Source organism: Gorilla gorilla, chromosome 5 (genome assembly GCF_029281585.2).
Source record: "Gorilla gorilla gorilla isolate KB3781 chromosome 5, NHGRI_mGorGor1-v2.1_pri, whole genome shotgun sequence".
In the NCBI taxonomy this organism is placed as follows: Eukaryota; Metazoa; Chordata; class Mammalia; order Primates; family Hominidae; genus Gorilla; species Gorilla gorilla.
The window spans coordinates 44314181-44340094 of record NC_073229.2 but is presented as its reverse complement, the minus strand read 5'-3'; the positions used below and the strand labels follow the sequence as shown (position 1 = coordinate 44340094).

General features: G+C 37.7%; 1 protein-coding gene across 4 annotated transcripts; it reads left to right on the top strand.

Moving 5' to 3' along the window:
• Nucleotides 1-493: 493 nt before the first annotated feature.
• Nucleotides 494-25914, top strand: ZNF322 (zinc finger protein 322). Of its 4 annotated transcripts, XM_055390496.1 has the most exons (5): nucleotides 494-845; nucleotides 1646-1734; nucleotides 16551-16620; nucleotides 17853-17972; nucleotides 21568-25914. In XM_055390496.1, the coding sequence occupies exon 5, from the start codon at nucleotides 21743-21745 to the stop codon at nucleotides 22949-22951; it is 1209 nt and encodes a 402-aa protein (XP_055246471.1). In that variant the 5' UTR covers nucleotides 494-845; nucleotides 1646-1734; nucleotides 16551-16620; nucleotides 17853-17972; nucleotides 21568-21742; the 3' UTR covers nucleotides 22952-25914. The 4 variants fall into 4 exon arrangements, with proteins under 4 accessions (XP_055246471.1, XP_004043482.1, XP_018885704.1 ...); XM_004043434.2 differs by lacking the exon at nucleotides 17853-17972 and having other exon boundaries at nucleotides 510-845; XM_019030159.3 differs by lacking the exon at nucleotides 1646-1734 and having other exon boundaries at nucleotides 540-845.

Below are 25914 nucleotides of genomic sequence, written 5' to 3'. Positions count from 1 at the left end.
TAGGTGATTTACTCTTAGCTGATTCCAAATCAGAAACATAATCAGCAAGGACTGGGGAACCTCCCACAGTACTTTCTCTCGCTGCTGTTTTCTCCACCCACACAAGTCCACCACTTTTAAAAGCATTTCTTCCATCTCGCTGGCCACATCTTCGTGGACGACAGCGCTGCCACTGTGCTTCAGAATCCTCTATCTCTCCCAGATCTTTCCAGGTGTTTCTCTCAGGGTCAGTGGCATCTAATCTTTGTGACTCTACTCCTGGTTTGAGTCCTCGGTTAACAGCCTTGGGGAAACTGTAACATAAACTGCAACGCTGTTGGTGCCGTTTCTTCTTAGACAGGGTGGCAGCGATCGCCTCCCCCCACAGCCGGCCTTCCACTGCGCCAGCAAGACCCCCTCCCACCAAAGCGCCGAGGGCTCCCAGAGCGCAGGCGCCCCGGGCCCCGCCCCTTTCCGAAGACTCGGCTCCTATTGGCCCAGGGGCCGGGGTTGGAACGCCCTAGTGGCCGGAGAGGGGTGATCATGTGACTTGCGGGGGTGGGGCTGCGCCGGCCTCTTCCCAGCCAGCTTGAAAGGGTTTGCGTAGCCGGCCTTGTGGGCCCTTGAAGCGCTCTGTTAAAGCGCTCTGTGGGCGGCCTGGCCCTAACTCCTCTAGTCTAGGCGCACGAAGGGAGTTGCTCGTAGGTCTTGTCCGTCCCGGGTTCACTTTTCTTTCCTTCCCGAAGCCTGGCCCTTAGATCTACTATCGCAGAGTCTGCGGCCGCCAGGAAGCCCAGATTCGAGTGTCCGGAGAGTAACCGGAAGTGCTGTCCCCAGGCCTAGGGGCGGCGCCGGCGGCTGCCAGGGTAAGCGCGGCCTGCGGGGCCCAGGGGTGGGATGGGTGCGCGGTGGGACCCAAGACCCACGGCCACAGTCGAGTGGGAGCAGCCCCTGTTCCTGGATACTGAGCATGGTCTGGTCCCCGCTGACGGCGGACGGAGGACTGAAAGATGGTCGATGAAAAGTTGAAAGAAGAGAACCTTAGTACGGTAGTTCCTAGAGATAATAATAGTAAACACTGCAAGGCACTTTTCAAAGCAATATAATCTTTCATATATATCGAGGAAAAAAAGGAGCTTGAATGGATTTTTCGCTTCATCTTCAGTGCAGCAATTAGTTATGTTGCAGTTGAATCTATCTGCAGAAAAATCTGGTTTATTTAATCTTCCTATAACCATTTCTTTTTGGAAAATGGAATTACAGATAACTTTATATTATATACACTTATCACATGCACTTTGGGGTTTGTAGTGGTAGACGAATGGGTCTTTGATCTTAGGAGTTGAGATAATACAAACAAAAACAATTAGCAGAAGGAGAAAAAACAAACGAAAAACGAGGCTTAGGGCTTTGTTATGAACTTACAGTTAGTAATAGAAAGATTCTTGACATTTTGTCTAGAGCTAGTCGGAACTGATGGCTACCAGTGGCAGGTACTTCCTGCAGGATAAACAGTGTAAGCAAAGATGGGAAGAGGTAAGCTATGGTTGAAGGATGCTCACTAGAATGGAGAGGAAATGGGACCAGTTTTCTAGGCCAGCTCTAGAAAAATTATGAATTATACATTTCACAAGGTCATCGTCTACATTATTGATTTTTCCTCTAGGAGAGGCAAGAATTGAGTGTTGTGAATAGTTCTGAACTAGAGACCTTTTGAAACCAAAAGGAAGATGGTCTTGAGTCTTTCTTGTTACGGTAAGTGGTATACCAGGCTCTGTTTCTGTATAAATGTGGATGGGGGCGTGTGGTGGGGCAGGGTGAAAGACAGGAAAGTATGGGAGAAGACATATGGAAAAAGAGAATGCCCCTTTCTTAGCTCCTAAGATAGCAGAGTGATAAAACTGAGCCCTATCCTACCAACTTAAGGCTATTTTCTACTCCTTTTCAACATGCATGCATATTCACATTAGGCTTGCAGTAATTGCTTTTTGATTGATTTGTAGCACAAAGAGGGTAGTATGCCTAATGCTTAGGCAGGCTCTGGAGTCAGAAGATAGGTATTGAAATCCTGGCTCTGCTACTTACTATTTGTAAGTTGTTGGGTGATTATCTAACTGCCCTAAGCATCAGGTTTTCCATCTATAAGATCCAAACATTGGTATTAATACCTATCTTATAGGGTCCTTGGGAGGACTAAATGAGATAATCCATGTAATCAATGAAAAATAAATGAGAAATTTCCAAGCCTAAGGCCTATAAACACCATCTAATTTTTAAATAATGCTTTACTAACTTTGTCTCTTGGTCCCATATACCCTTTAAGGATAACCATGAACTCTCAAGTTGTATGAATTAGCCTGTCTGCTTGGACTTTTGTTGTGTTCCAGTTTATTCCTTTCACTTCGACCCTAGGCAGGAAAGAGTACTAGTCTCTTCCTAGGATGGGGCAAGAGAAGCATCCTAAAGGAGGGTTCCCTGGAGCTAAGACTTGAAAGATGTATTTGGGCTTGCTAGATGAACCAGCCAGGGCTACTGGTCTAGTCTGTTATACAGCTACTGGGGGTCCAAGGATAATGATTGCCTTTTTGTTCTGGTATTTGTTCACACTTTTCATTTATTCAACAAATGTACTCTAGGTACTAGGGATATTATAGTAAGCAAAAGACTAAGTGCTAACCCTAATAGAAGTTATATTTTAGTAAAAAGACAAACGAATAAATATAAAATGTATACCATAAAGTTGAATGGTGATAAGTGCTGTGGAGAGAAATAAAATGTGATAAAGCAACACAGGCTATTTTAGATAAGGTAGTCAGGGTATGCTGCTTTTTGAGGAAGTGATCTTCAGGCAGAGACTTGAGTCCAATCAAGGAGTAAGCTGCATGGGGAAGAGCGTTCTAGGCAGAAGGAACAAGTGCAAAAGCTCGGAGATGGCCTGTGAGGCTGAAGATAACGCAGAGTTGCCACATTATGTAGAGCAGTAAAAACTTTGGATTTTATTCTGAGTGTGCTAGAAAACAGTATTTTAAATTAGGGAAATGTCAATGATTTTTTTTTTTTTTTTTGAGACGGAGTCTTTGCTCTGTCATCCAGGCTGGAGTGCAGTGGCACAATCTCAGCTCACTGCAAGCTCTGCCTCCCGGGTTCACACCATTCTTCTGCCTCAGCCTTCCAAGTAGCTGGGACTACAGGCGCCCGCCACCACACCTGGCTAATTTTTTTGTACTTTTTAGTAGAGACGGGGTTTCACCGTGTTAGCCAGGATGGTCTCAATCTCCTGACCTTGTGATCCACCAGCCTCGGCTTCCCGAAGTGCTCGGATTACAGGCATGAGCCACTGCGCCCGGCCTTATGATCTGTTTTGAGGTTTGACACCCAGACTTATTTTTTAGGTGTTGACATCTAAAAAAAGCTTTGATATGAATAGGCAAATTATTTCCTTATTTATTCAGTTTTTTTTCTTCTTCTTCTTAATGCCTCACACTTCATTGGTTGTTTAGGGCAAATAAGACATCTTGGACTGATAACTTTAGGGAATAATGTAAATGATTTGCCTGGCTGTGACAAAACTAAGAATCCTTTATTTTCACTCTATTCTCCTTTTGAGCTTAACAATAATACAAATTTTAAAAGACAAAACCTTTTATGAACCCCCCATCTTATAACAGCTATTTGTCTGTATCCCGGCATATCTTTACTTAGTTGTGATTCTGAGTTGGAATTCTTCCTTTTCCTTCTAATATTTCTCCATAATTTTTTTCTAGTTTTTACATATTCTTCATATTAATCATTAACTGGCCAAATTGTTTTATTAGTTATTTCAAGTGGGTTTTGAACAAGGCTTTGCACAAGAATCAGGCATAGAAAATGGGCTTAATACATGTTAGTGGTTTTGTGCATGTGAAGGTAGAATTAAGAAAATAATAGAATCTACCATTTATTAAGCATCTACTGAGACCTAGGCATTGAGCTTAGTACCAGCAGTGTCTTTGTTCTCATAGCAACTCTGTGAGGGAAAAAGAGAATACTGAAGTTGAAGGAAATTAAGTTACTAACCCAAGTTCTCACAGCTACAAAGGAGGAGAGTGGGAATTTGAACCAAAATCTGCATCCAGAGCTTAAACTGTCAGTATCAACCACCAAAATAAACCAACCTTTAGCCACCATGTTTTTTGAAAACCAAAATAAAATACCTTTTAATTTTGAATAAGTACAGATATACAAAAAATTGCAAAATGGTACAAAGAAATCCCGTATACCCTTCACCCATATGCTCTAAATGTTAACATTTTACCATATTTGCTTTATGATTTTGCCTCTCTCTATTAAACAAACATTTTAGTCTGTTTTGGGCTGCTATAACAGAATACCATAGACTGAGTAATTTGTAATGAACAGGAATTTATTGGCTCATGATTCTGGAGATTCGAAAGTCCAAGACGGGGGCTGGCATCTAGTGAGAGCCTTCTTGCTGTGTCATTTCATGGCAAAAGGGCAAAGAGAGGGTGAGAGCAAGCAAGAGTGCTCAGAAAGGAACCAAACTCATCTTTTTATGAGGAACCGACTCCTGAAATAATGGCATTAGTCTATGAGGGTGGTGCCCCTGTTACCTACATACCTCCCATTAGGATCTGTTTCCCGACATCATTGAATTGGGGATGAAGTTTCCAATGCATTAACTTTGGAGGACACATTCAAAGCATAGCAATACACATATACATATATATATAGATTTTTCCCTGAGCCATTTGAGAATAAATTGTAGACGTGTCTCTTCTCAAACAGAGAATCAAGCCATGGAATCCTGCTCTCCTATGCATGTACAGTACTGCTAGCTACATGCCATCCCTAGGAGAACTGAGAAAACAGTCATTCGAATACATTTTCTTTGGGGACTTCTTTTCTAGAACCCTAATTGAGAAAGCCTGTCCTAAATATTCAGTTGTATATTTCCTAAAAACAAGGATATTCTCTAGAAATTATCATTACCATTATTGGAGTCAGGAAATTAACATTCATACAATAAGTACTATTATCTAATCTCCAGACCTTATTCAAACTTAGCCAATTGCTCCACTCATGTTGTTTAAGACAAAAAGAAAAAAATGTTTTCTGTGGACCAAGATCTAATTCAGCATCAGTCATTTAATTTAATTATAATGTTGTCCCTATTGTGAACATATCTTCAGACTTTGTCTTTCATACCTTTGACATTTTTTGAATATTTAGGCCATTTATTTGGTAGTTTCCCTCAGTTTGGGTTTTTCTGATGTTCCCTTGTGATCAGATTCAGTTTAGACATTTTTGGCAAGATACTGCAGAAATGATGTTATGTTTTTCTCTTTGCATCATATTAGGAGGCACATGATGTTTTATCTCATTACTGGTCATGTTCACTTTAGTTGAGGATACCATTAGGTTAAGGTGGTGTCTTCCAGGTTTCTATACTGTGAAGTTACTCTTTTTGTATTTATAATTATTAAATATCTAGTGGGGAGATATTTTCAGATTATGTAAGTATCTTGATTCTCATAAAATTTTTCATCCAGTAGATTTTTGCACTGTACTCTTCTTTTGATTGAACATGGTGAAATTTTTAATTCCATCATTTCTTCTATATTTGTTTGCTTTTCTAATGCAAAAAAACTTTCCCTTCTATACACTTTTTTTTAATGAGTACAAATTCATGGATTCTTATTGTGTGACTAATTTATTACTGTTATTACTTATTTCAATGTTCTGCTTGTTCCAGATTTGTACAGTGGCAGTCCTTCCATCCTGAATTGTGGGTCCTTCTGGCGTATTGCACCACTTTTTGAGCACTTCCTTACTTTCTGACACATCAGGATGGTCCAGGCTTATCTTATACTTTCCAAACCGTGGAAACAGCCATTTCTCCAAAGAGTCTTGATTCTTTTCAGTGGAGAATGGTATTTAGAAACCCATGTCTGAATGCTTGGTATACTCATTACTACTAGGATTTTATTGTTTCCATGACTTCTCAGCAAACATTACTAGGAAAAAAAAATAAACACACGTAATTTCACACATATATACATTTCTTTATTCTCTATATAAACCTTAAAATCTTGACTTATACTGGTACTTCTAATTCCAGTTAAACACTACAGAGTTCATTCTAGCCTTTCTCTTTTCTGTTTGTAGCCTTCTTCATTGACAATGGGGAATCTAGGTGACATTATCCATAGTATATTTACTTATTTATTCAGTCCTAGGATACACATTAAGTAGTGTACCCTTATCCCAACAGGGGAGAAAATCTGTACTGATTCGAGTTATTTTTATCTTTAGATTGAATATACATAGTCCCAATATTGTGTTAGAGTTATTTTTTTTCCTCTTCTGTGTAGTTGTTATTTATTTGAAACACAGGCGCATTTGTTTTTATGCTTTTCTCCTCCATCTTGACTATTTGGTCATTAGTTCATTCATGTATTGAGTATGTAAAATGTAACATAATTCTAAAAGTAAAAATATGTGTGCTGTGTATTCATATTCTCAGAGAAATGTGACTCTTCTCCTCCACCCAATTCTGTTTCCCTGTGCCATCAATTCCATTTTTATCTGCCTTGTAATGATAACCAATCTCATTAGTTTCTTGTTTTTTGGGGCAAGTGGAGAACTACATATATAATTTTTTGTTTTTACTTTCTTACATAAAATACAACATACTTTTTTACACTTTGCTTTTTTAAATTTATAATTTATCCTGGAAATCACTCCACATCAGTTGATAAAGATTTTCCTCATTCTCTTTTACAGTTGCATAGTACTCCATTATGTGTAGATGTATGTACCATAGTTTATTCACCATTTTCTTACATACAGATATTTATTTTAAATATTTTCCTGTTACAAACATTACTATGAGTAGTTTTATGCTTTATATTTTCATGTTATTGGAGGTGAATCTTCAGAGTCCATTTCTAGAAATGGGATTGCTGAGTCAAAAGTAAATGTATATCTAGTTTTGTTACATATTGCCACATTCCCCTCCGGACGAGATTGTACCCATATGCATTCCCTCCAGCAACGTATGAGTTTGTTTGTTTCCTTACAGTGTTGACCGCAAAATGCATTGTCATGCCTTTTAATGTGTACTGATTTAATTGGTGATACTGGTATTTCATGTACTTTTAAAAAATTATTTCTTTTTTTATAGACTTACCAGTTTGCATTCCCTCCAGCAACATATGAATGTGTCTGTTTCCTTACAGTGTTGACAACAAAATGCATTGTCATGCCTTTTAATATATGCAGATTTAATTGGTGAGAACTGGTATTTCATGTACATTTAAAAAATTATTTCATTTTTTATAGACTTTATTTTTTAGAGAACTGTTAGGTTCATAGCAAAATTGAGCAAAAAATACAGAGAGTACCCATATATCCCCTACCACTCTCTTTACCCTGACACATGCACATACCACACACATAGCACACACAGCATCCCCCGCTGTTAATCTCTTCAACAGAGTGATACATTTCTTACAATCAGTGAACTTAAGTTGATACATCATTGCCACCCAAACTCCATAGGTTACATTAGGGTTCACTCTTTATGTTGTACATTCTATGGGGTATCTACAATTTTTTTTTTTTTTTGAGACGGAGTTTCACTCTTGTTGCCCGGGCTGGAGTGCAATGGTGCGATCTCAGCTCACTGCAACCTCTGCCTCCCAGGTTCAAGTGATTCTCCTTCTTCAGCCTCCCTAGTAGCTGGAATTACAGGCTCCTGCCACCAGGCTCAGCTAAGTTTTTGTATTTTTAGTAGAGACGGGGTTTCACTATGTTGGCCAGGCTGATCTCGAACTCCTGACCTCAGGTGATCCACCCACCTCAGCCTCCCAAAGTGCTGGGATTGCAGGCATGAGCCACCATGCCTGGCTTGACTTGCCAGTTTTTTTAAACTGGTTTGTTTTCTTGTTGAGTTTTAAGGGTATATGTATATTTTTTTATATTTTGGAGATTTTTAAATGTTTGGAATAACAGTCTTTAATCAGATGTGTCTTCTGCAAATATTTTCTCCCAGTCTGTGGCTTGTCTTCTCATTCTCTAGACAGTTTATTTCATAGAGCAGACATTTTTAATTTTGAAGTCCAGCTAATCAATTTTCCTCCATGGATCATACCTTTGTTGTTGTATCTAAAAAGTCACTGCCAGCACAGGCATGGTGGCTCACGCTTGTAATCCTAGCACTATGGGAGGCCAAGGTAGGCAGATCAGTTGAGCTCAGGAGTTCAATACCAGCCTGGGCAACATGGTAAAACCCATGTCTCTATCAAAAATAGAAAAAGTTAGCTTGGAGTAGTGACACACACCTGTGGTCCCAGCTACTCAGGAGGCTGAGGTGGGAGGACCACTTGATCCTGGGAGGCGGAGGTTGCAGTAAGTTGAGATCGCACCACTGCACTCCAGCCTGGGACACAGAGCGAGACCCATCCCAAAAATATAAAGTCATTGCTATACCCGAGTTCATCTAGATTTTCTCCTATGTTATCCTCTAGAAGTTTTATAGTTTTGTGTTTTATACTTAGGTATCTGATTCATTTGGGGTTTGTAAATTTTTTTTAATTGAGAAGTAAGTATGTATGTATTTATGATGTAGAACATGATGTCTCAATATATGTATACATTGTGGACTGGCTAAATCAAGCTATTTAACATATATTACCTCACATACCATTTCTTGTGGTGAGAACATAAAATCTACTCTCAGCAGTTTTCAAATATGCAATGTATTTTTATTAGCCATGATGTAGAACTCTAGAACTTACCTACAGTAGAACTCTAGAACTTATTCCTCCTGTTTAACTGAAATTTTATATCCTTTGACCAATTTCTTCCTAACCCTGCTATGTCTCAGCCTCTGGTAACCACCATTTTACCATCTGTTTCTATCAGTTAGACTGTTTTATACTCCATATGTAAGTGAGGTTATGTGGTATTCATCATTCTGTGTCTGTCTTATTTCACTTAACATAATGTCCTCCAAGTTCATTTATGTTGATGCAAATGACAGAATCTTATTCTTTTTTTTTTTGCATGTGAATGTCTAGTTACTTCAGCACCATTTGTTGAAAAGACTGTCTTTTTCTGCCTTGTATTTATTGCCTTTGTTCCTTTATCATGGATCAACTGACTCTATTTATATGGGTATATTTTTGGACTCTATTCTGTTCCATTTATCTATTTGTCTGTTTTTTCACCATTACCACACTTTCTTGATTACTATAGCTTTAGTCTTGTAACTTCAAATAGTATAGTAAGTGTTGAAGTTAGGTAGCATCAGTCCTCCAACTTCGTTCCTGCCCTTCAGCATTATGATCGCTAATCTAGGTCTTTTACCTCTTCGTATAAACTTTGTATCAGTATGTCAATATTCACAAGATAATTTGCTGGGATTGTGTTGAATCTGTAGTACAAGTTGGGAAGAACTGACTATTTGACAATATTGAATCTTCTTATCCATGGATGTGGAATATCCGTCCATTTATTTAGTTCTCTTTTTTATTTCTTAGAGTTTTCAAATTTTCTTTGCATAAATTATGAACATATTTGGTTAGATTTATACTTAAGATGTTTTATTTTTTAGAGAGTTAATGTAAATGGTATTGTGTTTTTAATTTCAAATTTTACTTGTTCATTGCTGGTATAGAGGAAAATAATTGATTTGTATGTTAACCCTGTATTGTACAACCTTAACTGTAATCACTTCTTAGTCCCAGGAGTTTTTTGTTGATGATTTTTTCAGATTTTTACATATATGGTCATGTCACTTACAAAGACAGTTTTATTTCTTCCTTCCTAATCTCTATACCTTTTATTTCCTTTTCTTGTCTTGTAGCATTATCTCTCTATTCCAGTATTATGTTGAAAAGCAGTGGTGAGAGAGAACATTCTTACCTTGTTCCTGATGTTAGCTGAAAGCTTCTAAGTTTTCACCATTAAGTATGATGTTAGCAGTGGTTTTCTTGTAGATGTTCTTTATCAACTTGAAGAAGTTTCTCTCTGTTCCTAGTAATGTCACTTATTTTAATTTGCATTTCTCTAATTATGAGATTGAACAGCTTCTCATATATTTAAGGGACATTTTTATATTTTGTGTGTGTGAGAATTGTCTTTTGCTTATTTTTCTATCAGATGTTTGTTGTTTTACCTCAATTTTTAAGAGATCTTTATATATTAGATATATTGTCCCTGTATCTCAAATATTGTTACAAATATTTTCTCTTAGTTTGCCCATTGACTGTTGACTTTGTTCATTTTTTATATATATAAAATGTTTTTGGCCGGCACGGTGGCGCACGCCTGTAATCCCAGCACTTTGGGAGGCTGAGGCAGGCAGATCACCTGAGGTCGGGAGTTCGAGATCAACCTGACCAACATGGAGAGACCCCATCTCTACTAAAAATACAGAATTAGCCAGGCATGGTGGTGCATGCCTGCAATCCCAGCTACTCAGGAGGCTGAGGCAGGAGAATCACTTGAACTCAGGAGGCAGAGGTTGTGGTGAGCCAAGATCACGCCATTGCACTCCAGTCTGGGCAACAAGAGCAAAACTCAGTCTCCAAAAAAAGAAAAAAAAAAAAAAATATATATATATATATATATATACACACACACACATATATATATGTATGTATATATAAAAGAAAACTTTAAAAAAAAAAGTTTTTATTTTTAGTCAAATGATCAGTCTTACAGATAGAAAATTTTTGGTACCCTAAGATTAATGTAGAATTTACTTTAGTTTTCTTGTAGTATCTTATCGTTTCCATGTATACATTTAGAACCCTAACCAATTGGGAGTTTATATTGGTGTGTGGTATGAAGTGTAGACCAAATTGTACCTATTTTCATGTGGCTACCTTGATGTTTTACCATCATTTATTAAAAAGTCCATTTTTGCCCTGGTGATTTGAGATGTCATCTTTATTGTATACTAAATTTCTATATGTGTTTGTGTTTATTTCTGGATTTCCTTTTCTATTTGTCCCTTTATCTAATTGTGTTTTGGAACTCTGTTGTTTTAATATTAGAAGCTTTAGAGTTTATTTTAATGTCTCATGGGTTTAGTTACCCTTCGTAGTCTGTCTTTTCATTGCTTCATGGCTGTCCTTGTTGGTCTTTTCAAAGTGAACTTGAGTAGCAACTGTACAGCTTAGGCATTGGAGATTTTTCTGTAAAGGGCCAGAAAGTATTGTATTTAGGCTTTGGTGGCTATCTGGTCTTTATTGTGACTACTCAATTCTGCCTTTCAATACATTAATGAATAAGTATGACCCTATTTCAGTAAAATTTTATTTGAAAAAAACAGGTGGCAGGCCAGAATTGGCCTGTGGGCTATAGTTTGCCACCCCTTAGTCTAGTTTCATAAAGAAGCTTGTTATTTTTATTGAGATTGCATTGTTTATAAATCTTAGGAGGGAACATCTTCATAATGTTGAATTGTTCTATGCAAGAACAAAGGCTGTCCTTCCATTTATTCAAGTCTATTTTTGGGTCTCAGGAGGGAGAAGGTTTTCCTATGCTTTATTTGGCATGGCTATGTTTTATTTATTTCTAAGTAGTTTTATATTGCTGCTGTTATACAAAGGTTGTTCTCTATCATTGTGTGTTCCAATTAGTTATTCTTTATATTTATGTAAAAAACTGGTGGTTTCTGTGTGGCAAAGTTTATATCCTGCTACCATACTGAATTCCTTTATCATTTGAGTTAGTTTTAGCATTGGTCCTTTGTAGGGTTTTCTAATTCTACTATTAAATCACCTCCAAATAGAGATAGTTTTACTTCTTTCACACCTCTAATTGATTTTTCTAATTGCATTGATTAATACTTCCAGGTCAGTGATTGAAAAGAGAAGTATTGGCCATACTTGCCTTGTTCCTGATCTTAGTAAAAATTATTGTAGTTTTTCCAACTTAAGGTACTGGATGAAGGAATGTATGTTTTATCATATTAAAAGGAAGTATCTATTAATTTCCACTTTCTTGAGTGTTTTTATCCAGAATAGATGTTGATTTCTGTTGCAGGTTCTTTCACTATCTATGGAGATAATATATTATTTTTCTCCATAGGTCTGTTCATATGGGGTATTATGTTTAGTGGATTTCCTCATATTGAAAGATAGTCTAATTTTGAACCAATTTTGCAAAAATTCCACTTGGTCATGGTATATTATTTTCTTAATGTGGTATTGATTTTTGTTAGTATTTCTCACATTCATAAAAAATGTTAGCCAGGCATGGTGGTGTGTACCTATACCCCAGCTATTCAGGAGGCTGAGCCAGGAGAATTGCTTGAGCCTAGGAGCTTGAGGCTACAGTGGGCTATGATTGTGCCACTGCTCTCCAGCCCGGGTATCAGAGCAAGACCCCGACTCTTTAAAAAAAAAAAAAAAAAAGCGATATTGGATATTAAAATTTTTTTATGCTCTCTTCATCAGGTTTAGTTACCAGTGCTATCCTTATTTCACAAAAAGAATTAGGAAGTTGTTCTTCATTTTCGGTGCTCTGGAAAATATGTATGAAGCATTGTATTTATTTGGTCTGTGTAGATTTATAGAATTATTTTGTGAAATAATCTGGGCCTAGTGCTTTTTATGGAATGGTTCCTTTATAACTTTTTCTATTTATTCTCTGCAAATTGGTGTTTTAAGACTTTATATCTTTAATGGAGTCAACTCTAATAAATTGTGTTTCATAAAGAAACCCTTATTTTATAGTTAATCATATTTATATAGAGATTTGCAAAGTGGTTTTATGTATGTGTGTTTTTCTGTTCGGTGGTTATTCTTCCTTGTTATTTCTTATTTTGTAAATGTGTGCTTTCTCCCTTTTTTTCCGTTAAGTAACCTAGTGGTTTATCTGTTTCTTTAAGTTTTACAAAATAAGTATGATTTTGATTTATCATTAGATTTACTGTCTTTTTGTTCTCTAGTTCATTGATTTCTCCTTTTATCTATTTTTATTTTGATTTTTTTTCCCATTAAAAAACAAAATAGAGACAGGATCTTGCTATGTTGCCCAGGCTGGTCTTGAACTCCTGGGTTCAAACAATCCTACTGCCTCGGCCTCCCAAAGCACTGGGATTGTAGGTATGAGCTACCATACCTACTTATTTATTTCAAATAGAAATTGGGTCTCATTAATATTGCCCAGGCTGGTCTTGAACTCCTGGGCTCAATTGAAATTTATTTTTTTCTTAGCTTTTGATCTAAGAATTTAACTTGTTCATTTTAATTCTTCTGTTTTTATTGATTAAAGAAATATAGGCATGAACTGGTTTAAATTTATCCCATAGATTGTAATATATAATATTTTCAATTATGAATACTTAAAAATTTTGTTAACTTTTTCATTGGCCCTTTTACTGAATAGTTTTTTTAACAGTTTATTTTCCCCCCATTTGAAAGGACCTTTGGTCACTTGATATTTTAATAAATTTCTAGTTTTGTTGCAGATTGTTTCTTGTAATGTTTCTTTACGATAATGATGCTTCCTTTATTACATAATATATGACAGATTTTTGTGGATGATTCATGTGTTCTTAAAAAGAATGTGTACTTATCAGGACATACGGTTTAATATAAATAAGATTTACTTATTAATTAGGTTATTTAGACCTTCTGCATCATTACTTCTTGGTCCAGTTTGTATGTCTTTTATTGAGAGTGGTATATTAAGCTTTCCTATTATTAATATTTTTATCTCTGTTTCTTTGTATCTGTTTCTCTGTTTTTCCTTTGTAAATGTGCCTGCTGTGTAATGTGATACATAGATAACCATGACTTTAGTGTAATTTAGAAAGTATTATTATGTTTAATGCTTTTGGCTTGAACTCTACTTTGCCTGATACCAGGATCAAAAGCCCTACTTTTATTGTTTCTGTTTGCCTAGTGTTCCTTTTCCCACCTCCTTATTTTTAGCCTGCCTGAATCACTTTGCTTTAGGTGTCTCTTGTATTTAGCATATAGTTAGGTCTTGCTTGTGAGCCAAAATGAAAATCTCTTTATTTTAATAGGTGTGTTAAGCTCATTTATATTTATTGATATAGTTGATGTTTGGTTTTAACAATGTCATATTATTTGTTATAACTGTATTTTGTTACATTTTTTTTCTACGATAGGTTTTCATAGCTCTTTCATGACTTTCTGTTTTGAATGTTTGATTTTTGTTATATTAGCTACTTTTGTACTTAGATTTATTTATTTATTTATTTATTTATTTATTTATTTATTTATTTATTTTGAGGCAGAGTTTCGCTCTTGTTGCCCAGGCTGGAGTGCAATGGCCTGATCTTGGCTCACCGCAACCTCCACCTCCTGGGTTCAAGTGATTCTCCTGCCTCAGCCTCCCAAGTAGCTGGGATTACAGGCATGTGCCACCACACCCGGCTAATTTTGTATTTTTAGTAGAGACAGGGTTTCTCCATGTTGGTCAGGCTGGTCTCGAACTCCCGACCTCATATGATCCGCCTGCCTCGGTCTCCCAAAGTGCTGGGATTACAGGCGTGAGCCACCGCACCCGAGCATACTTAGATCTTTTTTAATGCCTTTAGTTCATTAAAAAAATAAATTTTTATATTTAACCTTTAATTATTTGGTTTTTAAGGGTTTCTAAAATTTTTCTTTTCTGAAAGGCCATTTCAGCTTCAGATGGTTTTTTAGTTTAGTAGTGTACTTTAATTCTCACCTGCCATAAATACAATATAGTAATCCCACCTTATTTGTGGGGGATATGGTCACAGACTCCCAGTGTATACCAGAAACTGCAGATCGTATTGAACCCTAAATGGCTTTTTTTTTTCTCTATACATACTTACTGTGATAAAGTTTTTTGTACTCAGAGTGGGTTTCTCTTTCTGGCAATGAATTTTAGGTCAGTCTTGCCCACTGCTAGCTCTCTTCTCTTTACCTCTCATTCTCAGATTGTCCTTGCTGTCCTTGATAGCTTATGGCTAGAATGTGAGAGACAGCTATATGGGATTTGGTGACAGTGGGGGCTTTGTATAGTACATTTGTTCTTCTTATTCTTACTACTTTTAAAGGATGTGTTGAGAGATTTGGATTTCTGTACCCACTGTTATCCCCTCTGACTGTGTTTTATTACCACATTCTTTATATTTCCTCTAGAGATATTTTCCTTTTTTTTTCATATTTAAGTCAGTTTTCTGTCCACTGACTTCCATGGCCAATTTTAAATAATTGGCGTGCAAACACTGCATGTTCTCACTTATAAGTGGGAGCTGAACAGTGTGAACAGATAGACACAGGGAGGGGAACAACACACACTGGGACTGTAGCAAGGTGCGGGGGGAGGGAGAACATCAGGAAAAATAGCTAATGCATGGTGGGCTTAATAACTAGGTGATGGGTTGATAGGTACAGCACATGTTTACATAGGCACACGTTTACCTATGTAACAAAACTGCACATCCCTCACAGGTACCCTGGAACTTAAAATAAAAATAAATAAATAAATAAATAAATGGTGTGAAAACTTACAGGTTTTCCGAAAAGTCTCAGTTGACAATTACGTTTTACAACTTCCCTCACTTCTGTATTTAGGGCTACACTGAGTTTAGGCCCCATACTGAAGAGGACCAAAAGGGGGAAAAAAAAAGAAATAAAATCACTGCTGGTTGAGTGGCATTTAAAATTCTGCTCTTTCCTGACTTGCATGCTATGTGCTTTTTGGAGTTGTCAAATAACTGGGCCATACATTCTGTCCAGACTTCATAGTTGGATTCAATGGGATGACATCTGTGATATATATTTACTCCATCTTACCTGGAACTAGAGCCATAAAACATGTCATTTTAATACTAGCAGCTATAAGCTAAGTGTCATAGAGAGCCTCAGCTGTATGGCCCTATATGTTGCCTGGGTCCAAGTAGTTCCATTTTTGCTTCTGATCCTCAGTAGCAGGAAGGTTGTTGAGGGAACTGAAAGTCCCATTAACCTAAGGATAAGGCAGGTTAAAACTTCTAGAGAAAGACATCAGTGGTTAAGTGTGGACTCTCTAACTTCTTTTTGTGCCCCTAATTGACCACCTCTTGGGTTGTTTGTGGTTGAAATATAAATCAGCTTAGGGTGTTATAAATTTTGAATAACCAAAATTGTGATGATTACGTGGGTTGCAGTGGTGGTAAGGTGGTAATTTTGTTATAATCCCAAAAATACTTTGTAGTCCCTATTACACTTTGGATCAGGACAGCCTCAGTTCCTGTGGGGAAGATAATGCCTTCGTGTTTTCAAGATACCACCAAGATTTAGTGTTAGGAGCCCTTTCCTTCAATGTTGTTATAGTTGCAAAGGAAGCTATAGATTGTGCAGATGGGTTATAGATTCTGTATTGTCCTTTTCTCTAAAGAGTCATATGGGATGATTTAAGACTCTACAGAATTGAATTTAAGGGATTAGATAAGAAAACCCATCTGTTCTTTTTAACTGTAGTTTACCCATTGTTAAATCCTTTGAGTGTAAATGATCTAGTGCTAAATTCTCTCATTTATGGCTTTTTATCCTTGTCTTTGTGTTTTACAGAATGCTATCTTCTTTGAGAAGTCAAATTGTCAGGATCAGGAATGTATGTTTTCTTCCATCTGGATTCTTGGTAAGCTACAGTTACTTCAGTATTTTGAAGTATCCCTTCTCTTTCCCAGACTCCATCTCATCAGAGTACCTCCCATTCTTTGTGACATTCAGTCCTTTTATCAGACAAGGAGAGAAGTAGAATTTCAATGAGAATTCATACATGTACTCAGCAGATGCTTATTAAGCACCAACTTTATACCTGGCATTACTTTATATGGTAAGGAAAGATCATCAAACAAAACAGACATCCTTGTCTTATTTTAGCAATAGACAATAAACTGAATAAAGTGAATTATATAGTATGTTAGAAGGTTTTAAGTGCCATGAAGAAAAGTAAAGCAGAAAAGGGGAATAGTGAATGCTGGGGCATGAAGACTATTCACAACTTTAAACAGAGTGGTTAGGAAAGGCCTTCCTCAGAATTGACATCTGAAAAAATAGTCTTTGAAGGAATTAAGAGAAATTCATACACACATCTGGAGGAAGAAAGCTGTAGGCAGAAGAAAGAAAGGGCAAAGGCCCTAAGGGTAGTATGTTTGGATGAGGAACAGCTAGGAAGCCATTGCGGCTGGATTAGAACATGCAAAGAGAAGAATAATATAAAAGGGTGTCAGAGAGGCAGTGACAGGCTAGCAGGGCAGCTCAAGTGGGCCTCTTGGGCTGTTGTGAAAGTAAGAAATAAGAGTGGTTTGGACTGGAATGTAACAACAGAAGCTGGTGAGAAGTGGTTAGACTCTGGATGTGTTTTGAAATGGAGCCAACAAATTTGCTGATGGCTTGATTGTGAGGTGTGAGAAAGAAGAGTGCAGGATGACTTCAAGGTTTTAGCCTGAGGAAATAAAGGATTAACTTGCCATAAACTGAGATGGGGCAGGTGATAGGTGGAGTAGATCTGGAATCCAGCCCCAGTATAAGTCCTTTGCTCACTTCCTTTGACTATAAGGCAAAAACAGATACTTGCCATTTAGCTCTGTAAACTCAATTTAATAAAAGAAAATAGGAGTAATGCTTGTGATACGTTAGGCTTTGAGGATTGAGATTATGATGGTGACAGAATATACTCTGGTCTTGTAGTCTAAGGAGTTCTGTGATACCGTGAAAGTCACCTGAAAGATGTAATTTGGACCAAAAAAAAGTAATTTCTAGGACAGTTCATAGATCATGGAGATATGCTCAAATATTTCTGAAGGGGGCCTACCCCTCCACACCTATGGGTATTTCTCACAAGGTCCTGTGGGTATTTCTTGCAAGGTGGAGACGAGAGACTGAGAAAAGAAGACAAAGAGAGACAAAGACAGAGACAAAATATAGAGGAAGAAAAGTGGGCCCAGGGGACCGGCGCTCAGCAAGTGAGGACCTGCACCAGCACTGGTATCTGAGTTCCCTCAGTATTTATTGATCACTCTCCCACTATCTTGGTGAGGGGGATGTGGCAGGACTATAGGGTAATGGTGGGGAGAGGGTCAGCAGGAAAACGTGAGCAAAGGACTCTGTGTCATAAATAAGTTTAAGGAAAGGTGCTGTGCCTGGATGTGCACATAGGCCAGATTTATGTTTGACTTTACACAAACATCTCAGTGCAGTGAAAAGCAGTATTGCTTCCAGCATGTCTCACCTCCAGCCATAAGGCGGTTTTCTCCTATCCAAGTAAATAGAATGTACAATCGGGTTTTACACTGAGACATTCCATTCCCAGGGATGAGCAGGAGACAGATGCCTTCCTCTTATCTAAACTGCAAAGAGGCCTTCTTCTTTCACTAATCCTCCTCAGCACAGACCCTTTACGGGTGTCGGGCTGGGGGACGGTAAGATCTTTCCCTTCCCACGAGGCCATATCTCAGGCTGTCTCAGTGAGGGGAAATCTTGGACAATACCCAGGCTTTCTTGGGCAGAGGTCCCTGCGGCCTTCCACAGTGCATTGTGTCCCTGGGTACTTGAGACTGGAGAATAGCAATGACTTTTACCAAGCATACTGCTTGCAAACACATTTTTACCAAGGCACATCCTGCACAGCCCTAAATCCATTAAACCTTGAGTCAATACTGCACATGTTTCTGCGAGCACAGGGTTGGGGCCAGAGTTACAGATTAACAGCACCTCAAGGCAGAAGAATTTTTCTGAGTACAGATCAAAATGGAGTTTCTTATGTCTTCCTTTTTCTACATAGACACAGTAACAGTCTGATCTCTCTTTCCCCCACATATTTGAAATGTAGGATTTTAATCACTGTATTTAGCATAAACATGTCTGTTTTGTTTAGCTTGTCTACTTCAGTTTTGACTTCCCTATTCTTGTTAGCCTTGCAGTGCATTTTTCTCCCATTATGTCCCGCGGTGGTCACAATACTACATTTCTTGTGGATCTGTGTTTTGACTCTGAAGAAATTGCACTACTCGCACCTCATTCAGTTCTTTCTCCTATCCCTTTAAGTTTTAGAACAGTTCTGAGTTGACATTTGAAATCTTGGTATATCTTTTTATATTTATAAATAACTTTTACTTACTACAATAAAATTAAGTAAAAGTAGCAGCCTCTGTGCCTTTCGCAAGGAAAGCACACAAATTGCTGAATGGAAATTAGAAAACTGTTGTTAACAAATTGATGAAACAGAATGTTATGTATCATCTCATTACCCAGAGGTAACCATGTTAGTACCATGTGTTTTGGATCCTTTTGACTTCCTGTTTTCTCTGAGTGCACATGTTCCTTTGTGTTCTGGTCCATTACACTTACTAATTTGCTGTATTCAGTGAGCTTTAATATCATTTCCTTTACAAATAGGCTCCAATCTAATATCTAGTTTCTTGGATACTGGACCTTTTTGATAATTTAAGAAACCGTGTACCTTCTCCCCAGAGAAGTGCACATATACTGTACATTTTGCAGTCAAAGTTTTCATAAATTACCTGGGAGTCTGTGGATGCCAAGTAAGAACTCCTCTTCTAGGTTTGAGTACCTACTCTGTGCCAGGCACTTTTCTAAGTGCTGGGGAAACAATAGTGAATGAAGTGAGCCAAAAATCCCTATCTTTTAGGAGTTTACATTCTATGGAGAAAAACAAAATAGGAAAGGAGAGGAGTGTTGTTTTTGTGAGTCAGCTGGGACGGAGGTGTGGTACAGTTTAGAATAGGGTGGTTGGAAATGACTTCACTGAAAATATGCCTGTTGAGCAAAGATGTGAATGAGGTGAGAGAGAGAGCCTTGAAGATTCCTGGAGGAAGAGCCCTTCAGCCAGGAAGAGATATCAAGGATAAAGACCCTGAAATGGGAGTGAGTCTGGCTTGTTTGAACAACAGCAAAGACTCAGGGTGACTGGAGTGCAATGAGTAAGTAGAGGAAGAGCAGAGAAATGGATCAGAGTAGTAACTAGGAGTCAGATTTCTTAAGAGCTTGTAGGTTTCTAACAGAAGCAGTTTTGGTGGAGTAGTGAGGGTTGATTGTTTAATTGGAGTATGTTCCAGAAACCTTGGAAGACAGAAATTGGAGACAATGAACAGGTTTATTTATTTCAAAGCGTTTTACTGCGGAGAGGAACAGAGAAATGGGACAACAGCCTGAGTGTGAGGCAGTTGAGAGGTTTTTCTTGTTGATTGTGCTTTTGTTTTTGAGAAGAGAAATAATATTGGAATGGTCCAATAGGAAGGAATAAATAGATAATGCAGGAGAAGGAGGGTGGAATTGCTAGAGTGATGTCCTTGTGAACAAAGGGGGTATACAGATGGAAAGGCTATCCTTAGATTGAGCAAGGAAGTTTGTCATCCATGGTAGCTGAAGGAAAGATGCAGTACGTGACCACACTTACAAGAGGTTGGTTGATGTGGTGGGGGCATGTGGAAAGGATTTTGGTTTTTGTGTATGTGTTGTTGTTTTGCTTGCTTGCTTCCATTTTCTTGGTAAAATAGGAAGCAAAATTATCAGGTTATACCCTTTAGGTGACGGACGGGGGGTCTGAATGTATGAGGGAGGGTCAAACATGAAAAGATCACTGAAGAGAGTTAAGTGTGAAGGATATGGAAAATGGCTTTTTTTCTTCCTTTTATTTCTGTTCTTTAGTCTATTTTTGGTAATTGATAAATGCATTGACTTATTACTCCCTCTGAACTCTCTTGTATCAACCTAACTTTTTTTTAAGATACTTGATCCTTTAGGTGTTTCTGTATGTGTACATACCTCTAAACCACAGAATGAGGAGGAAAAAACTTTTTTTTACAACTTTTCACCATGTAAAGAAAAGCCTGTTATAAAATCTATGTTCCAAGCCTAGACTTATATCTATAATCAGTCAGGATTTTTCTTTTTGAGCAAGTTATGTGCTTATATAATCATATCAAAGCAGAATCTTAAGCCCCTTTGTCATAATAACAGTGATAGTAAGAGCCAAAACAGAGGGCTTACCGGGAGATTCATAGCGATTTAATATTCCACGGAACCATGTAAGGTAGTTTCTATTATTAATCCACTTTACGGATGAGGAAACAAGGCATACAGTGGTTAAGAAACTTGCCTAATATCACCACTACGAATTAGAGTCATAGAAACCTTACTTTTCTCTCTGGTCACTGGGAATTCTAATGATCATTAACTACTTTCTTCCAAGCTTTCTCCAGAAAGGACTCCAGAGATACTCATTCATGGTCCCTTTTGATTTGCTTTCTTCGTGAGCAGGCATAATAATTATTAGTCTTGTCTTGATTTCTCAACTGAAGCAAGGAAAGATGAAGAGCTCTTGTTTTAAAATTACCCAGATTCATAGAGGAAAGAGTTCTTACTTGCAGTTTCCCATATGTATTGCTGATCAGTTTTATATTAGCAAAGAGTAAAAGTAAATAACTGATTTCAAGCCATATAAAACCTAGAAGACTTAGGGACTCTGATACAGAGTTTGTCTTTTCTGCAGTGATTTTAATTTTGAGAATTTTTTTCTTAGTCATAGGAATATAAATAATATTTCTACTTTGTCTCACAGGGTTGGAAATACCAAGTAAGGAATTAACATATATGATGCTGGAAACTTGTAGAGGCTCATGATTGAAAGGCCTGAAACAGATGTATCTTCCAAGTTCTTATCCAGAAAATGACTGTGAGGGCAACGATGGGTCAAGAAGACCAGCGGAAAACTCCCTAGGAGAGAGCCATAGAAAATGTACACTTCAGAAGAGAAATGTAATCAGAGAACTCAAAAAAGGAAAATATATAATGTATGCCCTCGGAAGGGTAAAAAGATTTTTATTCATGTGCATGAGATTATTCAGATAGATGGTCATATATACCAGTGCCTTGAATGCAAGCAAAACTTCTGTGAAAACTTAGCTCTTATTATGTGTGAGAGAACCCATACTGGGGAGAAACCTTATAAATGTGATATGTGTGAGAAAACCTTTGTCCAAAGCTCAGATCTTACTTCACACCAGAGGATCCACAATTACGAGAAACCTTATAAATGTAGCAAATGTGAGAAGAGCTTTTGGCATCACTTAGCGCTTTCAGGACATCAGAGAACACATGCAGGTAAAAAATTCTATACATGTGACATTTGTGGCAAGAATTTTGGTCAGAGTTCTGATCTGCTTGTCCACCAGCGAAGCCATACTGGCGAGAAACCGTATCTATGTAGTGAGTGTGACAAATGCTTCAGTAGAAGTACAAACCTCATAAGGCATCGAAGAACTCACACAGGTGAGAAACCATTTAAGTGTCTCGAGTGTGAAAAAGCTTTTAGTGGGAAATCAGATCTTATTAGCCACCAGAGAACTCACACTGGGGAAAGGCCCTACAAATGTAATAAGTGTGAGAAAAGTTACCGACACCGTTCAGCCTTCATTGTACATAAAAGAGTTCATACTGGGGAGAAGCCCTATAAGTGTAGTGCCTGTGAAAAATGCTTTGGCCAGAAATCAGACCTTATCGTGCACCAGAGAGTCCACACAGGTGAGAAGCCGTATAAATGCCTGGAATGTATGAGAAGTTTTACTCGGAGTGCCAACCTAATTAGGCACCAGGCAACTCACACTCACACTTTTAAATGCCTTGAATATGAAAAAAGTTTTAACTGTAGCTCAGATCTTATTGTACATCAGAGAATTCACATGGAAGAGAAACCACATCAGTGGTCTGCGTGTGAGAGTGGCTTCCTCCTAGGAATGGACTTTGTTGCCCAACAGAAAATGAGAACTCAAACAGAGGAGCTACACTATAAATACACTGTATGTGATAAAAGCTTCCACCAGAGCTCAGCCCTTCTTCAACATCAGACAGTACACATTGGTGAAAAACCGTTTGTCTGTAATGTGAGTGAAAAAGGTCTTGAGCTTAGCCCTCCCCATGCGTCAGAAGCCTCACAGATGTCTTGACCAGGCGAGAAGCTGTAATACCAATATTAAAAATTATTTATGTATCAGAGAACTCATTAAGATGAGGACAAATCTCAGACTTTGCTCAGAGCTCAGAATTCAGTGGGGACCAGAGAGCCTGCAATTGGAAATATGAGAAATTCTTTGCCCAGAGAGCTTCCCTAACAGAACACCTCATCCTCACTCCAATGAGAAATCTACAGATGCCCAGAGTTTTTGAAAACTTACCATCTGAGCTCAAATTTGATCACCCACAAGAGGATTCATACAAGTGGGAAACCTTAGAAATGCACTGAGTGTGAGAGAGCTTTCTACTAATGCTCAGCCCTTCTCGTTGTAAGAGAATTCATACCGGAGAACAACTTTTTAAATGCCTTCAGTGTCAGTTGTGCTGCAGACAGTATGAACATCTCATTGGACCTCAGAAAACCCACCCTGGGGAGAAGCCCCAGCAAGTGTGAAAAAAGCTTCTAACAAAACTCTGACTTACCCATCAGAGAAGCCATACTGGTGAAAAATTGTATATTTGTCTTAAGTATGGCAAAAGCATTCATTGGAGAGCCTTACTTGGGTTTGCACCCAAAAAAAAAAAAACCCAATCTGAGGAAAGACTGCAAGTGTCTGAATGAAGAGTGCTTGTCAATGATCAACTCCTGTGGTACATCAGGGAACTCACATAGGTGAAAAAACCCATACTTACCTTGAGTCTGAGAAAACCTTTGGTAGAAGCTCCTGTCTTATCAGGCCCCAAAAAACCTGTTCTGCAGTGAGAGATTTAATTGTGGGTGAGAATCTATGTACATATAATATGTATGAGAAGACTGTTCTCATAGTTAGTTGACTCATATGGTAGAGAGGACTTTACATGAAATCAGTATGAAAATAGTTTTTTAGATACCCAGAAGCTTGTTCTGGGAGAAGCTAGGGCGGGTCAGAGTAGACCTGATGGGTAACTCAGGTAAAGACGCTTTTCTTTTATCTGAACTACTTAATGATTGCTTTATTTTACTTTTTAAAAAATTCAGAAATCCAATAAAGGAAAGGACTGTAACCTTATGATAGAAGGTGTGGCATGTGTTACTGTTGGGGGAAAGGAGTATATTGACTTTGCCTTGGTTGATATTTTTATGCTTGTCTAGGATGGGACTAGAGTGTTGATAGTAACATGGCAGCCTTTTGCTGGCAGTGAAATGAACTTAAGAAGCTAGGGAGTAGCTATCCTAGATCAAAACTCTCCCAATAGTTTTCCCTTTGCAGGACCAATCTGATAAAGAAACAGCATACTCAGCTTTTTACTTAGTGTCAGTTGAGGCATACTCTCAAAAGTTTTTTCCCCTAAAATATCTTTCAAGTTATTACTGGTATTTGAAATTTCAAGTTTAGAAATTCATTTCTTTTTAACTCAAAGTGCAAATTTCATATAATGATTATGATGGTTTTAGTGTCCATATTTTTGTGACTTCACTTATCATCTCTTTCAGCAATAGCTACCCACAGTCAGCTCCTAGTAAAATGGCTACAGGAAAACTGAAAGAAAAGTTTAAGCCTGAGTAGGCATAGAGTAAAAAATGCATAATGATGCATTATTAATATAAGAGTAAGGCTTTTTTTATTTTGAGTATCCTAACTCCAAACCTAGTGTTCTTTTCACTCCATTATCCTGCTGTTTATAGCAAATCAAGACCCATAATGATACGTCTTTCATTTATTTCAGTTCTGCCAAGGAAAGAGAAAATACCTTTTAATCCCAGGGAAAGGATTGCAATCACCACATTATAAGGTATATGGCATGGAATGCAGAATTCTAAATACTAGAAGGGAAAAGTAGTTGGCAGATTCATCAGAGGCTTAAGGATAAGTACTTGTTTCCAATTTAAAAGTATAATTAGGATTGTCTTTAATGTTCTCTAGAAATACTATAATTAATCTAGAGATCTATCGGTGGTCACATCTCAGTTTTTTTCTTCCCTCAGATTCAAAGATGTGTAATACCAATACTTCAGATTCCTATAGTATTTGGGACTTTGTAGACTAGTGAATAGATACTTTGTTGCTAGTCCAAATCCTCTGATTTTAGTTTGATTTGTCCTAGCAGATCCCTGAGCTTCAGAGAGTATTGCCATTTGGATTCATGGAGTTGGCGAACTGCTACACTGCTACCTTGTGTATGGCTCTAAGCTTTGATCCTAATGACTGGTTGATGATCATGATAATATTAGGGCCAGTGAATATAGCTCATAGTGATAATAAGGATTCTAGGGTATTTTTTTTCTTTTAGAAAAAGATCCTGGAAGTTTATTTGATCTGACATGTTTTTGTAATATTTAGAAATAGCTCTTGTATCATAAAAAGTTGCCCAGTATAAGACACACAAGATGTATTTTTTTCTCTTTGGTGAAAATCATGCCTATCACTAGTATATGTTTGACATTTGTAGTATACTTAAAATAGTATTGGGTGTGAGGCATGGTGGTGATGAAAAGTAGTCCTTACGGCTACTTGTTAGTCATTAGAGAGAACATGGAGAAGGGGTCAAAGTTGGTATCATTAACAGGGCAATGACTTGACCCTTCTTTCAACTGATCTTACTGGTAGTTGTCTCTAGTTTTTAAGTAAATTAATGATGGACCATCCCTCAAACAGAGAACTATGAGGGTATGAAACAAGGCTGAAGGCTTTTAACCATGGGAGAAAAAGGTGTTGGTATTATTCATATAGCATAACCTGAGGTTGGAGAGGACCACTTGGGAGCCTGTAACCAAAACTAGAAGGTAACTTCTGGGATGGACGGAGGTTCCCTTGAAGCAGTGCCAACCTAAATCTACCTCAGGTAAGTAGTTAGATTAACTTTTTCAAGATTTCAGACCAAACAAGACAACTTGTATTCAGTTGATGTATTCCTATGCTTTAATGTTTTTGTTTGCCCTTAATTATTAAATAAACATTTGTTCTGAAAAACTCCA